Here is a 15360-nt window from a genome sequence, read left to right as displayed (position 1 = left end):
CTGTGTCTCGGTACTCGTTACTTTAGACGTCCCAGTAAGGTACATAGTTGCCACAACCTGCCGTACGGTCTGAGGTGAGTTAGTGGTGGACTGCATTGAGAACATGGAAACAAACCACCATTTCACTTGTTTCTGTATTTATAAGTGTACTGGCCTCGAGCTCCACCACTGGAAAAGCTGGCGTCGCCGGCGTCGCCGTGACGTCCTTTTAGGGATCACGTGGACATAGCGGCTGCTTCGGGAGCGCCGAAGCGAGCTGAAAACGAGTTTAAATTCCCTCGTACGATGCGGTCCTCATTTAGTGGCGAGATTTTCCCACTTCGAGTGTCTCCTTTACAATGCTTGAAAGTACTACAATAGGTAGTGGCTTCGTTTGAAGGCGCGCAACATGGTAGGCTACTGCTCGGTGCCGCAGTGCCGGACGTACGCAACAGAGCTTGGTGTCAGCCTTATTCACACGTAGCCGCAGGACAATAAGCTGCGTGAAGCTTGGCTCGCGAAACATAAAACCGGCAAACAGTCATCGGCTACAACTCCGGTATGCAGCAAGCACAGACGCGAGGAAGGTTTCTGCTACGGCGCCGGGTCTGCGATGTTCGGAAAACGCGCTCCGAGACGCTCGCCCGAGTCCGCTGCCCGACTAATGTCGTGACGGTTTGGTCTATGAACTTGTCGATGCAATAGATACTGGCAAGTTCACTGGAGTGGAAAGGGAGCAGTAAGAAGCGCATTAAAAGAAAGCGTGGCATATGGTCATGTCAGTGGGAAATCGCACGCTGAGAACACCGATAAACATACAGTGCGGCGCAACTCGAGAAATAATATTGAAACGTCCAAGAATTTAGAAAAAAAAAAGACTGAATCGTCGCGACGGCACATCACAGTCCTCGTAGGCGTCGAAGTCTCCACAATGAAATTTTTTAACAGCTCTGATAGCGCCGACGCAACAATGGTTGCTTGTATACTGTCAAACGCTCGCATTCTGCTGCCTAAAGCGGGAGACACACGGTCCGATCCGGCGTCCGATGCGCCGGAACGGCAGCGAGGTGTTTTGCCGTGCCGAAGCGCCGAATCGGATGTCCGGCGTACGACAAACCGGGCAGATTTTCATCGTCCGACGCGTCCGACAACCGCAACGTCGTCTGGCCGCAGCCAATGACAGCGCGGCTGGCATGTGACGTTCTCTGACGTTCCCTGCACGGAGGCGGCGCTGGCTGGCCGGTTTCTCGCAGTGTTTTTTTTTTCCTTGCCCGCTGCAGTTTGTTTCCGACACGAAATAGTTACCAGTTCAGTAAACTTAACTCGAATGTGTGCCTGTTATGCAAAGCAGCGCCTAGTACGCTAGCACTAAGCTACTGGCGCGATCGGGAGCCGCGACGCGAGGGCATTTCGCGGGCAGACATCACACACCGACCGTCTGAGCGAGGCTGCTCGCTTCGCTTGCACGTTTGCCCTTCGCAACGACTGCGTCGAGTAAACCAATTGTATTTAATTACGGGCGACCTAAGTGTACAGTGTTAATTGTTTTGGCAAACATAAGCGCTCTTCGACGAGCTCGGGTTGGATCGTAAGCGCCGTCAGCCTAGCTAGGCCTACCGGCCCTATCGCTGGCTGTTAGCGGAGTCGTCAGTGGACGACGCGCCGTCGTGAAGTGTTTTGTCACTCGCAGGCTCATAATTTTATTGACAGTGTTCGCTTAAAGCGAAGCAGTGCTGTGCAGAGTTGTTTATATTGCGTTTCTCGACGTGGCTATGAAGCCAAGCTGGGGGGCTGGATCTGGGCGGAGCTTACGCGCCGCTCAATCTTTCGGATGCACGCACCGTGTGCCCCGAATCGTCGTATGCCGCACGCCGGAGCATGCGGCGCCGCACGTCGGATCGGACGCGGAATCGTACCGTGTGTCTCCTGAAAGCTCATGGCACGGTGCGAAAACGCGCACGCGGCGAAAGCGAAACAGTGCGCGGACAAGCATGCAGGCGCGCAGTCGGTTGCTGCATTGAGGCTTCATTCTATTACGCTCCATTTAGTTATACTATAATAGCACATTTCACATAGTTCGCTCTCGGCGTTTACCTATCTTTCCCGCAAGAAGCCGGTTCGGGAGACCATCGCGGCGACCACGCGCAGTGGCGTTCACTGTACGTATTCGGTAAAGAGATAGCGTCTGTAAACGATTCTGTCCTTTCAGCTTGGCCCAGATTATTATTTAGACAGTAAAAAACTTCTCTTGTTTCGAAAGTACTTACAGAAATGTCCGGGAGAGCTCGCGCATGGTGTTTTCAGTGAGCGCTGACAGCAAAACCTATGAGGAGCGCGCCGCGTGATCCTACGCCAGCGAGGCGCTTCCGATAGATGGCGACTCGGTAACTCCTCGCCGCCAATAGCTTGCTATTTAGAAGGCGCAGCGCGACTGAGATCGATACAACGAAACACAAAACGGCATCACAAGCGTTGACTAAGCGTTATTAGTCGGCGCTTGTGATGTGGTCTTGTGTTTGTCCCCGTCTCAGTCACGCTGTGTCTCTTGAATAGCTATGAACCAACTTGCCCAAAACAAAGTTGTACTGCAGTATAACCTACAACTGTGTTTTCTGGATATTTTCTTTCAGCCCTTCATCATTAGCTTAGATGTAGCCATGCCATTTGTTATTGCTGCAGTAAGCCACTCAGCAAGCATGATGTATGTGAAAAGATAATGGAAAACCAAGTGGTATCGCTACAAAATGTGGCCACTGCAAGCCTGAAGTTTTCTTGCCCAGCAAGTGGCAACAGCAGTTGGCAAAGGGCAAATTGTTGAATGCTAGGGATTGATATAGGCAAATCATGTCATGGGTATGATGTCAACAACTTCAGACTTCAGAGAATCTGGTTCCAAGTTGGAGGAACCTTTACTCGCTGGCAAGTAACATAAGGCTGGCATATTTGGCAAGTGGGACTTGCGAGTGGCGGCAGAAAAGTTGCTGCTAAATGCACATAATTCTCAAATTCTGTTGAGGGCCTCTAACTACAGCAAATCATTCAACTTGTGTACACTGGTGAATTGGCAAGAAACTTGCTCCAACATTTGCATTGGACAGGTAAGGGCTGATGGCTATCTTCATAGTGAACGTTAGCGTGTCGTAACCACATTTAGAAGCTGCACTGTGTGTAAGCAGGCCATGTTGCGTAATGTAGTATAGTAGTAGTAGTATTCATGCCTGCTGTGGTTTTTAGGTGCGGTCGTTTGCTGTGCGAGGCCACCCATGGTTCAGACCGGTCCACGAGATTCTCCGGTAGGGGCTCGCAAATGCGAAAATCGCAGCTGTTGCACTCGGCGTGTGTGAAACGGAAATTCGAAGTTCTGAATTGCGGAAATCTTATCTGCAAAAAACGGTGTAAAATGATGTGAACCAGGTTGCAGTTTTGGTGGAGGCAGTGGGTGTCTGGTAGGTGTATACAAATATGGATGCAAATACATGTAGCCTTTGTGTCAATGTAACCTCACTGTAATCTCAGCCACAATTAGTCCTGTGTGGGCACGAATAAGCAGGAACTGTGTGGGAAGAATTTCGGCCTTGGTGCGTACATGTGCCGCGAGATGCAAAAAAATAAAAAATACACAGTGTGTATCGGCTAAAAGGCGAAAGCCTTAATTCACGCTAATGCGCCTTAATCTAATCGCTAAGCACTGATAAATTAACTTTGCTAATCATTCATCATCATCAGCCTGTTTTATGTCCACTGCAGGACTAAGGTCTCTACCTACGATCTCCAATTACCCCTGTCCTGCACCAACCGATTCCAACTAGCGCCCGCAAGTTTCCTAATTTCATCGCTCCACCTTGTCTTCTGCCATCCTCGACTGCGTTTCCCTTCTCTTGGTACCCATTCTGTAACACTAATGGTCAAACAGTTCTATAACCAGCGCATTATATGGCTTGCCCAGCTCCATTTCTTTCTCTTGATGTCAATTAGAATACCGTCTATACCCGTTTGCTCTCTGATCCAAACTCCCCTCTATCTATCTGTTAATGCTACACCTAGCAGTCCTCGTTCCATCGCTCTTTGCGTGGTCCTTAACGGGGGACGTGGCTTTGAATATCTACTTATTTCTTAACGGGGAAGTGGCTTTGAATATCAACTTATTTCTTCATGGATTTTGATGAAAATTGGCACAAATGTTTAGACTGTCTCCCTGATGCTTCCATAAAAGGCCCGGCGAGCCGCGATCGCCAGTGGAGCCCTGTCAGAGGGAATCACCCAGGAATAAACCGCGCAACGGTTTCTGCAATAATAAAGTTCCGTCCTCCTCCTCCTCCATAAAAGTTTCAGAGCGATATCTTGAGAACATTTCATTCAATTTTATTGAGCAGAATTCTCCCTCTAACTTTCTGGAGAGCCTGAGGAACTTAAGAATGTGATAGAAGGCCTGTTACGTATTGACTGCATAGCTAAATGTGTGCTGAAGGTCGTGACATATTTTTTTTTTCGCAACAAATTTTTCGGATTGCTGCATTTTATGTTACCTTCGCATCAAGCACACTTTCGGGGTAGACGAAGAGCCATATCGTAAACTTGCAAAGGGTCAAGATAAGAAAGCGAGAATGTCACGACCTGCACTGTAGCCCAAAGAACGTGACAAAAAAAAAAAAAAAACGGAGTCAAAATATGTCAAACGGTAACAAAGAAATCGGCTCCAGAAACTGATCAGAAAGGAAGAATAACCATTTCGAGAAAACTGCTCTCTAAGGTTCGCCTCCTCTTCAGTTCTCTAAAAGGCGCCAAATGTGACGTCTTCGAGGTGTTTTGTGATGTGGGGCTTCTTGGACATGTGGCCACAGAACACGATGTGACCTCTGGTCTGGTGTGCTCCCCCCCCCCCTTTTTTTTTCTTATAGGGCATTCTTTGCTGCTGCTGCTCTACAAGAGCATGGTGCCTAGGTTTCAAACCAAGTGACGTGCAGTACTCTGTGTGGGCATGATTATAGTTCCAGTGTACATTCAGGCAGCCTGATTGATAGCAATCTCCAGTACAATCAGTGAGGCATTTTTTTTTTCTTTTGGTAGAATTGATTATGTTACTAAATGAAGGCTCCGTGTGCCAGCAGCTTCCCAAGTCATCTTTACTTGACAATGGCTGTAGAAATTAGGATCAGAGAGCCAGTGATAGATATGCAGCTGCAAGGTGCTTTCCAGAATTGTACTTGTGGATGATGCCTCGATCGCTTATGCAGCCAGGTGTCTGTGCCAGCCCAAGGGGCCTAGTGAACAGAACTCATGATCATGCAGGTTCTCTTTATGAATGGGTGGTATGATAGATATTGTTACGAGCTATCGTGACAACATGATAATTGAGTTAACGCGCAATATGCTTGGTTGCGGGTCCGAGGTGCCGATCGATGTGCGAAATGCCTAGCCGCAGATACAAGGAGCCGACGCGCAATGTGCTTAGTCGCACAGTTCGAAGTGCCAACGCGCGAAGTACCTAGCAGCGCAGTCTGAGGTGCCGATGCGCGAAATGCCTAGTCGCGGGCTCGAGGAGTCGGCCCTCGATTCTCTTATTCGCGCAGTCCGAGGTGCCGACGCGCGATATGCTTAGGTGAGGATCCGAGAAGTCCGCGCGCGATATGCATGATCGTCGAGTCGGAGACTCCCTATGACCGAAATGCTTAGCCGCGTGTCGGAGGATTACGTGCGCGATGTGCTTGGTCACGAATTCCGTAACACCGAGTGCTGAAAGGCTTAGCCGCATGTCCAAGGATTCCGCGCGTGAATCTTGGTCGCGAAGTCCGCGTCGCCGATTTTCGAAATACTTAACCGCGGGTCTGAGACGTTCACAAACGCAGGGATCGGCCACGCTACTGCGATGTCCGCGTAGCGCCCGCTTTTGACACGTCGAGGTTACGCCCAGTGGAGACGTCCAGACTCGGAGGTGCAAAGAGCCGAACAGACGACGAAAGCGCCGGAGCAATGGTGAACCGCGCTCGAGTCACGTGGCGGGCGCGGCCAATCGTAGACTCCACGTCGGCACCGTCAGGCCGAGCCTTATGGCGACGTCGGGGACCCTCTGGACAGCCCGTAGTTGATCTTGATATGAAGAACTTGATATCATATATTGTGCCAGTAAAGCCATTTTTCTTCGGGGTCACCGAGAGTCGCGGGACAGCCCGCCAGCATGTGTCTGATGTCAATGATACTATCGCACACGTTACATTCTTTCCTAATTTCTCTTTCGGGGTGAATTTTATTTTTTTCACGGAGTGTGGTACGTATCGGTTTGCAGTAAACGTAGCGTGACTGCCTGAGTCCTGTTAAACTTTACGTACGTGTGGCAGTGGGAATTGCCTACGCCCCAAGTAGTAGTATTTAGTGATGCCATTGTAAGTTAGTAAATGATCGGAATGGTAGTGGGCGTCGGTTCGGTTCTGACCGGCACTGCAAGCAAGTCCTCATGCCATTTCGTGCGTCACTTCTTTGAGGTCGAGCCGAGTCTCGTCCATTTGTTCCGTATGTGCAGGAAACCATATCTGATTTCAGTTATGGTAGTTTCGACTTTGTCGATAATTTTAGCCGCAGTCCCAGCGACATAGCCTTTGTCAAAGCTCTTAATTGCTGCTTTGGAATCGCTATAAATGAAAGACCATTTACGGTTCCTGATGGCTAGAGCAATCGCGGCTTGCTCCGCCACCGTGGAATCCTTGCTGAAGATGGTGAGAGCATCCCGTACCTCGCCCTGGCTGTCGACCACCACGGCCTTTGCCTTTGACCCAGGCAGCGTCTACGAGGGCCGCTTGTTGTCCTGGCTGTTCAATTTCTTTCAACAAAGCTTTCGCTCTCGCTTTTCTCCTGCTAACATTGTGTTCCGGGTGCATGTTTCTCGGGAGGGGGTGGTTCTCATCGCGTCTCTAGGTCCGCGCTCAACTCTACCTCGGCCTCCTTCGGATTCCTCGATCTATTGGGGTCTGTCCCTATCGCTTTGAGTATAAGCTTGCCCGTTCGCGTTTTCGTCAGCTTTTCGTGCTGCGCCCTCTGTTGCGCTTCCGCCACCACTTCTATCGTATTGTGTACGCCTATAGTTCATACAGCTTCACGTTCGAGGTGCTGATGAGTATACCTAGGGTAGCCTTGACTAACTTTCTGATCATAGTGTTGAGCTTGTTCAGCTCGGCCTACGACCATTTAAATAGACCTGCCACGTAGGTGAAGTGAGAGAGAGCGAAGGCGTGCACTAGCCTTAGAGCGCTGTCTTCGCTCAGGCCCCTGTGTCTGTTGCTGGTTCTCCTTAGTAACCTGATGACCTGGTCCGTCTTGTTTGAAATGTCTTGAATGGCATTGAGTTTGGCACCTCCCGCTGCTATGGGGAAGCCTAAAACTCTATGTTGAGTCCCATCTCGCCTAGTACGTGTGCTTTCCACAGTGTGTATGCTCTCCTCAGTCTGGCCTACGTACGTTACCGTTGGCGCTCCATATGGTTATGTCAGCGGCGTATATTGCAAAGTGTATACCTTCTACACTCTCCAGTTTCCTCGCGACTCTGGTCATTGCTAGATTAAATAACATGGGCGAAAGCACAGCCTCTTGCGGAGTGCCCCTATTTCCCAGGTTCAGCACCTTCGATTTTAGTTCTCCTAGCGTGAGGCTCGCTTGCCTACCGCCCAGAAACGCCTTGACTACACTGTATAGCCTCTCGCCCAACCCCAGCTCGCACAGGACCTTGAGGATGGCCTTGTGCTCTGTGCGATCAAAAGCTTTTTCGACGTCTAGTCCCCGAATCGTTCTCGCGAGCGCCGGGCTAACTTGTATGAGCTGGTGTTTGATCAGGAGCATGGCGTCCTGAGTCGATAGCCCGGGGCGGAAACCGATCACGTTATACGGGAGTATGTCGTTTTGCTCGACGTATCTAGTGAGTCTGTTGAGAATAACGTGTTCCATAGCTTTACCTATGCACGATGTAAGCAAGATTAGACGTAGGTTATCCAGATGGAGCGGCTTACCCGGTTTGGGTATGAGGGTGGCGTTGGCCATCTTCCATTCCTCCGGGTGGTCTCCCTTTCTCCACAACTTGGTGAAATGGTCCGTCAAGAAAGTGATCGAGTCATCGTCTGGCTTCATTATGAGATTGGAAATTGCTTTGGTAAATATTTTATATAATACTGGGAGTAAGCTAATGGGTCTATAATTTTTCAATTCTTTAACGTCTCCTTTTCTGTGCATTAGTATAATGTTTGCATTCTTCCAGTTTTCTGGGACCGTTGCGGTCGATGGACACTTCGTATAAAGAGCCGCCAGTTTACAAAGCATTATGTCTCCATCTTTGATTAAGTCGGTTGTTATTCCATCTCCTGCCGCTCTTCCTCGTTTCATGTCTTGCAAGGCCCTTCTGACCTCATCGCTATATATAGGATGAGTTTCTGTATCCTGTTCATTACTGTTTCTAATTGAGGTATCCCGACTCCTCTGGATACTGTACAGGTCAGTATAGAATTCTTCCGCTGCTTTTACTATATCTTCGAGATTGGTGATATTACCCTGCTTATCTAGCTTTCAGTGCATACATCTTGGTTTGTCCTATGCAAAGTTTCTTTCTCACTGACTTCAGGCTGCGTCCATTTTTTACGGCTTCTTCAGTCTTTCTCACGTTATTGTTTCGAATATCACTTACTTTCACCTTTTTGATGAGTTTTGTCAGTTCCGTGAATTCTATCTTATCTCTTGAGTTCGCCACACTCATTCTTTGTCGTTTACTTATTAGGTAATTTGTTACTTGGGAGAGCTTGCCTACTGTTTGCCTTGGAGCCTTGCCTCCTTCTTCAATGGCTGCCTCTGAAGCCAGCCTAGTTACGGTGTCATTCATTGCCTCTATGTCATTTTCATCTCTCTGTTCTAAGGCTGCACATATTTTTGCAAGTACCAGCCTGAATTTGTCTGCTTTTACCCTTACTGCTTCTAGGTTGACCTGTTTATTCTTGACCAATTTCACTCTTCAATCATTAATCATCGCTTATACAAGGCTCGACACGCTTTAATTGGTTCGCTTCTGGCATTCCTTGGGTCACGTGATGTTTTCTCTCCCTCACAACGCGACCTTGAAACGGAGATCTGAAAGCTTTAATGACGCGCTGGCATTTCCCGTCACTCGCCGCTTCTTATTGGTTGGTGGCAGAAGTAACCGGTGCGGTGCACTTTTCGATAACAGCAAGCCGTATCTGTGTAAAGTTTCAAACGATGCAAAAATTTAGGCAGCCTATGTGATTGCATGGAGAAAACTTTGCAGGCTACTACGGCGCGCATAGTCCGCTACGAGGAAAGCGTCGGTGCATGCAGCTCTTCAGGTCACAGACGCTGACCGCATCAACCGCATCACAGGCTAGTTTGCGATGTGACTTGACGCGAATAAATTCCATAAGTCAATTATATGTATGGATGTCACCAGGTCAAAAATATTCGTTTAATACAGGTGTTGCACGGTGCATTTCTGATCGCGATCAAGCCCTATCGGGATAGAAATTCTCGGTCATGATGGGTTCGTTTGCGCAAGCTGCGCAAAGGAGCTAGTCGCAGTTAGGCCCCATATTCTAGCCACCCTATCGCAGTCGAGAATTTCGATTCGGATCGGGCATGATCGCGATCGAAAGTGGCCGTGGACATCGGTGTTATCCGACCTAGGGAAAATTCCAATATATGTTATTGATTTCATCAGAAATCGCCAGCCATTTGTGGGCAGGCGCAAGTACGAGCGGGTGAAAATAGTGATGGACACGGAGCAGATAGGGGATTTGCATCAGAAACAACACGGCAACTACACTGGCAAGCGCTTGTCAAGGAGTCATCGCCACCGGACAATTTCTCTGCACCAACTATTCCTAGCTAATGGTTCAATATGAATAATTTACCAGTAAGGAGCGTCCAGAAAAATGAACTACGTACACAACGCCGGGTATTCCTCCTTTTTTAGCCATTGATTAGCCACACATCGCACGCATAGAAGGCAATCGCACATGTGCAGAGATGTAAACAACTGGTATCTTGGAGTGGAAAGAACGGCGGTTTCGCGCTGAGGTGCTGCGTGTGGAAAAACTGCGAGGGCGCTGCGAGCGAAGTGAGGTGGGGCGGAGACGCGCTTCGTGGGATATTCAACGTAATTTCGCTGCGGGTGCTGAGAGCGATTGCACGCGTACGCTCTTCTTATGGTCCTTTATTTCAACTGCAAATTTATGTCGACACCTTTTTGCTAGGTATACACGTTTGAGGTGTAGGTTATACAGCATGAAGTTTTCAATTTTCCTGTCGCCTTCAAGTGCGTCGTCTGCTAGCGAGCGAGCGCGCGCGCGTTCGTTGCGCGGACGCTGGCGGACGCACTGTTTTTCTCGCAGAAAATCTGTGCAGTAAAATTTTTATTGGTTTTACTTGGTTTGGTGCGCGCGCGACTCTTGTCGGTCGGTACCAATTGTAGTTTCAGTCAGGTGAACTGCTATTTTTAACGTTGTTTTCTAAAAGTAACACGTAATTTCTGCCGCAGAAGCCGCCTATCTGCAACATGAAGTTACATAAGAAATTTTTATTGATATCGTGTTATTTGACGCTCGTTTCTTGTTGGTGGAATGTTGATCAGGGACAATAATGAATAAAAATAATATTACAACATTCCGAGACCGCAGAGGAGGTAGCCATTGCACTAGCATTGGTCTCCACGAATGCTCAGTACATCATTAGCGATTCTCAAGCGGCCATTAGAAATTATGCAAAAGGTAGGATCTCTCCTGAGGCATGGCACATCATCAGAGTCAATGAAGCAAAGTTCTCCAATGCAGAGAAGAACGGCAGGCAATTGATCTGGTTCCCAGCGCATACGACTCCAGACATTCCCGCAGTCAACCTCAACGAGGTAGCACATCGCGAAGCTCGAGGTCTTACTCGCCGAGATGAGCAAAGAGTGACTTCCATCGGTCAGGAGAACGCGGAGGAGGAAATCTGGAGAGAAAAAGATGTATTAACAAGATTTAGTGATATTACCAAATTCTATCAATATCGGAGGCGGGTATTACCACCGCCTCACACTAAACTGAACAGAGCTGAGTCCGTTACTTGGAGGCGACTACAAACAGTAACTTATACGAGTCCCGTGCTACTAAAAACTTTCTACCCCGATATATACGAGAGCAATATGTGCAAGCTATGCAAGTCTGTTAGAGCCACCCTTCAACACATGTTGTGGGGATGTGAAATATACCAAAATAAAATGGCAGTCTCCCCAGAAAATCTACGGGCGCGGTGGTCGGCCGTGCTGCGCAGCTCAGAACTCCAAGACCAACTTTGGGCCGTCCAGCGAGCCAAGGAAGCCGCACGGGAGCAGCAGCTCCCAGTGGCCATCTAGGCGGCCCCAGGCCCGGGCCTCCCAATCGCCGGATTCCAAATAAAGTTATCACACACACACACACACACACGCACACGCACACGCACACGCACGCACACACACACACACAGACACACACACACACACACACACACACACACACACACACACACACACACACACACACACACACACACACACACACACACACACACACACACACACACACACACACACACACACACACACACACACACACACACACACACACACACACAGTGAAATTCACCTGGTTTATTAACTGCGTGGCGCGAAGATATGCAGATGACCAATTAATGCACTTACTTTTCTAGGTAAATCTAAGGGTACATAGACATATATCCACGACATATATACAAGAGAAACATTATCAAATATTCTAAATGCACTGACTGAAGAAGTGAAAACTCCCGACCGGAATGAGCGTGTTTCTTTTGAAAGCTGCACCATCCCCAGGTGAACCAATCGACTTTCAGAGAAAAGGAATCGAGGCAATTATTGGGCGTTAATAATAAAAACAATGTTAGGGAAAAGATGTTGCCTATGTGCTCTGACTGAATCGGGGAGACCGGGAAGTCTTTACCAATGTAATCTCCGCGGCTCGTCTGACGATCTCCTTCAATGTGCCAGCAGGCAAAATGAAGTATAAACGTAGTCTAATCGAATGGTATTTGCTATTCAGATCGTACATATTCGATTTCAGAATTCACTTAAAAATTATCGAATAGCCGCTTCCGTTCGAATGCAACACGCATAATAGCATTTTTGTAGTCTCGAAGGTGAGAGGCCAATGCAAGTGAGGAATTATTCCGAATGATTGTGCTGCCCCGTGGAGAGTCGTACGTGGCTGTTGCGGAGAGGCGCACCATTTCCTGACAGCCCACGGGTGCTAAGCGGTTCTGGTGAACAAGTTCCTAGCTGTCACATATATCCAATATATAAACGCCCCGTTTTGGGGCAGCCTGTAAATCTGCTAATTAGCAGATTTACAGGCAAGGAATTAAGGTGGTACCACACTTATTTAACGAACACAGCAGATCCACAGATGTCTCTATATATACGTGTATGTGAGGTAAGCCGTTCCTTTAATTACTTCATTATTGTCACCGGATAACTGAAGGCAGCCGTTTATATATAAAACAGAAGCTGCTTAGTTGTTCGTGCCCGATCCCGCACAAGCGTGCTTCTTTCGTCATGGCAGTTGGGAATGGCATTACATTTAGGTGTGAAGTATAAGGTAAGCATAACGTGTTTTTTCTCGGCAATCACGCTCGAGAATCATTTCTTCATTTCTCACCACCTGGGGTTCTTTACGTGCATCTAAACAAAAGTACATGAGTGTTTTTTTTTTCACTTCATTCGTTCCCATCGAATTCCGCGACCTGGTTTGAACCCATGGATGAGCTCGAGTTTGGTAGCGCAACGCCATATCCACCATGCAGCTACTATAATTCTACCGTGTCGCTTTTTTGTTGTTGTTAAACATGGACTGGATAAAAAGTTTCACACAGCTTACGGACCAAGGATCAGCATACACTGGCTACCTAAAACTTTTCCACGTCCGAGGGGCGACCGCAAACCCGTATCAATTACGCCGCATTCTGTCACCCGAGGAAGACGGAAACATGAAAATGGAATGTTGCAGTGCATTTTTTTTTCTGTAAGAATAGTTCACGTAAATTTGAGTACAGGGCGTGCACCGGATGGCGCAAATATATTATTTGTTTGAAACGGCAGGCAGGAATTTCATATATGTTTTTCCGACTGCGTTTCGCAAGAACTACTGATGGAAAGCAGTATGCGCAAAAATACACACGAGGGGTACATGCTGCTTGAAGAACAAGAAAATATTTGTCCTCCAAAGGGAACCGTACAAAAACGTAGTAGAATTAAAGCCGACACTGCGGCCTCAATGCAATTAAAAGAAAATGAAATAAAGAAGAAAAAGAAAGGCAGCTATTCCTAAGGCGTAAATACATGTCATATGCAATTATAAACACCGTGAGCGGTCCGAGCACATATGCCAGCGCGCGAAGTAGTACAAATGACCCTTCCGGGACGTATCGCCAGCAGTTTCCAACGGCGCAACCTCAATTTTGTCCATTCACTTCGATCGCAGCGCCGCCGCAGTATATTCCGTCGACGCGCGCCTTGCCGCAAAGCATGCGTCGTCCCAGCCGCTCGATTCACTGTTCCGCTCAATCAGATTCTGTGGCTACTAGCCATGCCGCTACAGGGCTACAGACTCCAGCGCTCTTTTGTTGGTAAAATTTACAGTAAGGTGGTCATGGGCCAAAATTTTTTTTAATTGTTCAGCAACACAAAATACATAAAATTTGTTTTACTTAAGGGAAATATGTTCAGTCAAAAAATTGTAAAAAGTTTGAAGTGCCAATTTCTTGCACTGCGTCTATTCAGCCTGGTCCGTTCACATCCGGCTACTTTCTTTTGACATGGCGCAGGCTGTGTTGTGGCACAAGACTTTCTTTCGTCTGCCTCACAGTTGTCTACGCGCAGCTGTCACGGCGCTACGTGCAATTTCTTATCACACGTGAAGGCTCATTGATTAGGCTGCATTACGTTTGGTGTAGCCGCTTTCCGAGTAACGTTTTCTACAGCCTGTCCTCATGACGGCGTGCGTCGAGCGACGGCCCCTGACTGCTGGGAACATGTGTGTAGAAGGGCATTGACTGCCGTGGCCTCCACGGACACTCCACGTCGGACTTTCGCGCTTTTGTACAACCTTGCCGTCGTTTGCGAGCTGACCGAAACCGAATCGTGCGTTGCCACTCCGGCGTGTCTTCCCCCACTTTTCATGCGGATTAGTGCCTGCTGTGAGACGATTTCCACCGCCTCAAGTGCAGGAGACAACCGGTGTGTGCCGTATGTGCTAAAGTGTGCGAGTGCAGCATGGTCAGGAAAAAGAAGAAGCATCAAGAGGATCCGGCAGACGACATCCTCGATTCCTCCAGCGACGAAGTCGGAGATGCAGCCGAAGGTAGTGTTATCTGTTCAGTTGTGTAGAGAGGTCTTCGCTGAGTGCTGTCTAAGTCGGATTGATTAACTGATTTGCTTGAATAGCACGAGAACGTAGTGGGTTGCGTGCGCAGAGCCACTGCGTAATCTAGTGCAGAAATTGTTCGGCTGATTTAAGAAAGCTTGTGGAGGAAGTTCACGTATAGCAACCGCAGAGTCACATCACACCACTTGAACACCCCAACTGTGGACCCGCCGTGATTGCTCAGTGGCTGTGGTGTTGGGCTGCTGAGCACGAGGTCGCGGTAACGAACCCCGTCCAAGGCGGCCGCATTTCGATGGGGGCGAAATGCAAAAACACTCGTGTACTTAGATTTAGATTAAAGAACCCCAGGTGGTCGAAATTTCCAGAGTCCTCCACTACGGCGTGCCTCATAATCATAAAGTGGTTTTGGCACGTAAAACCGCATTATCTTTTTTTTTTTTTACTCCACCCATGTGACATAATGTGCTTCGCTTCATTAATGTTCGCTCTGTGAGCTAGTTAAAACAGACGCTAAATATGAGTTGGCGTACGTTTTAGCAGCTACTTCTCTTGAAGCAATGAATTTCGGCTCTGAGGATTCTCTAGCAGCGAACAGAAAATGCACACAAGATTACACTGAAATAATGACTGTGTCCCTCAATACATATCATAGCACAAGGGATGTCATTGTCATATGTAACTAATATTTATCACGATTTTCCAATAAAATCTTTAATGCCTCAATAAGCTATCATACTAGGTAGCAGATTTTAAAACTGGGTCATTGCAGGAAGTAGAACTAAAGACTTCTCTAGCTAAAATTCACTTCCCCATTCATATTGTTACACTATGTTACGGAGCAACCAAGAGTGGCATCGCAAAAATCCTGCTGTGCTGCCCGCTAGACGCCCTCATCCCATCAATGTGCCCTCAGAACCATTCTTTCGCGTCGGTCTTCCCGGCCCTTTTCCGACGTTGAAATCTGGCA

General features: G+C 48.1%; 1 protein-coding gene across 1 annotated transcript in view; it reads left to right on the top strand.

The window, feature by feature from the left end:
• Nucleotides 1-13796: 13796 nt before the first annotated feature.
• LOC142585732 (ubiquitin carboxyl-terminal hydrolase 45-like) overlaps nucleotides 13797-15360 on the top strand; it is a 40994-nt gene continuing 39430 nt past the window's right edge. The window contains exon 1 of the mRNA XM_075696711.1: nucleotides 13797-14369. Coding sequence (XP_075552826.1) covers nucleotides 14282-14369 — 88 coding nt within the window. The 5' untranslated portion in view covers nucleotides 13797-14281. The remainder of the gene's footprint in view (nucleotides 14370-15360) is intronic.

This window comes from Dermacentor variabilis, chromosome 6 (assembly GCF_050947875.1).
Source record: "Dermacentor variabilis isolate Ectoservices chromosome 6, ASM5094787v1, whole genome shotgun sequence".
In the NCBI taxonomy this organism is placed as follows: Eukaryota; Metazoa; Arthropoda; class Arachnida; order Ixodida; family Ixodidae; genus Dermacentor; species Dermacentor variabilis.
Note: the sequence above shows the minus strand (reverse complement) of the source record. Positions and strands in the feature narration are given on the sequence as shown.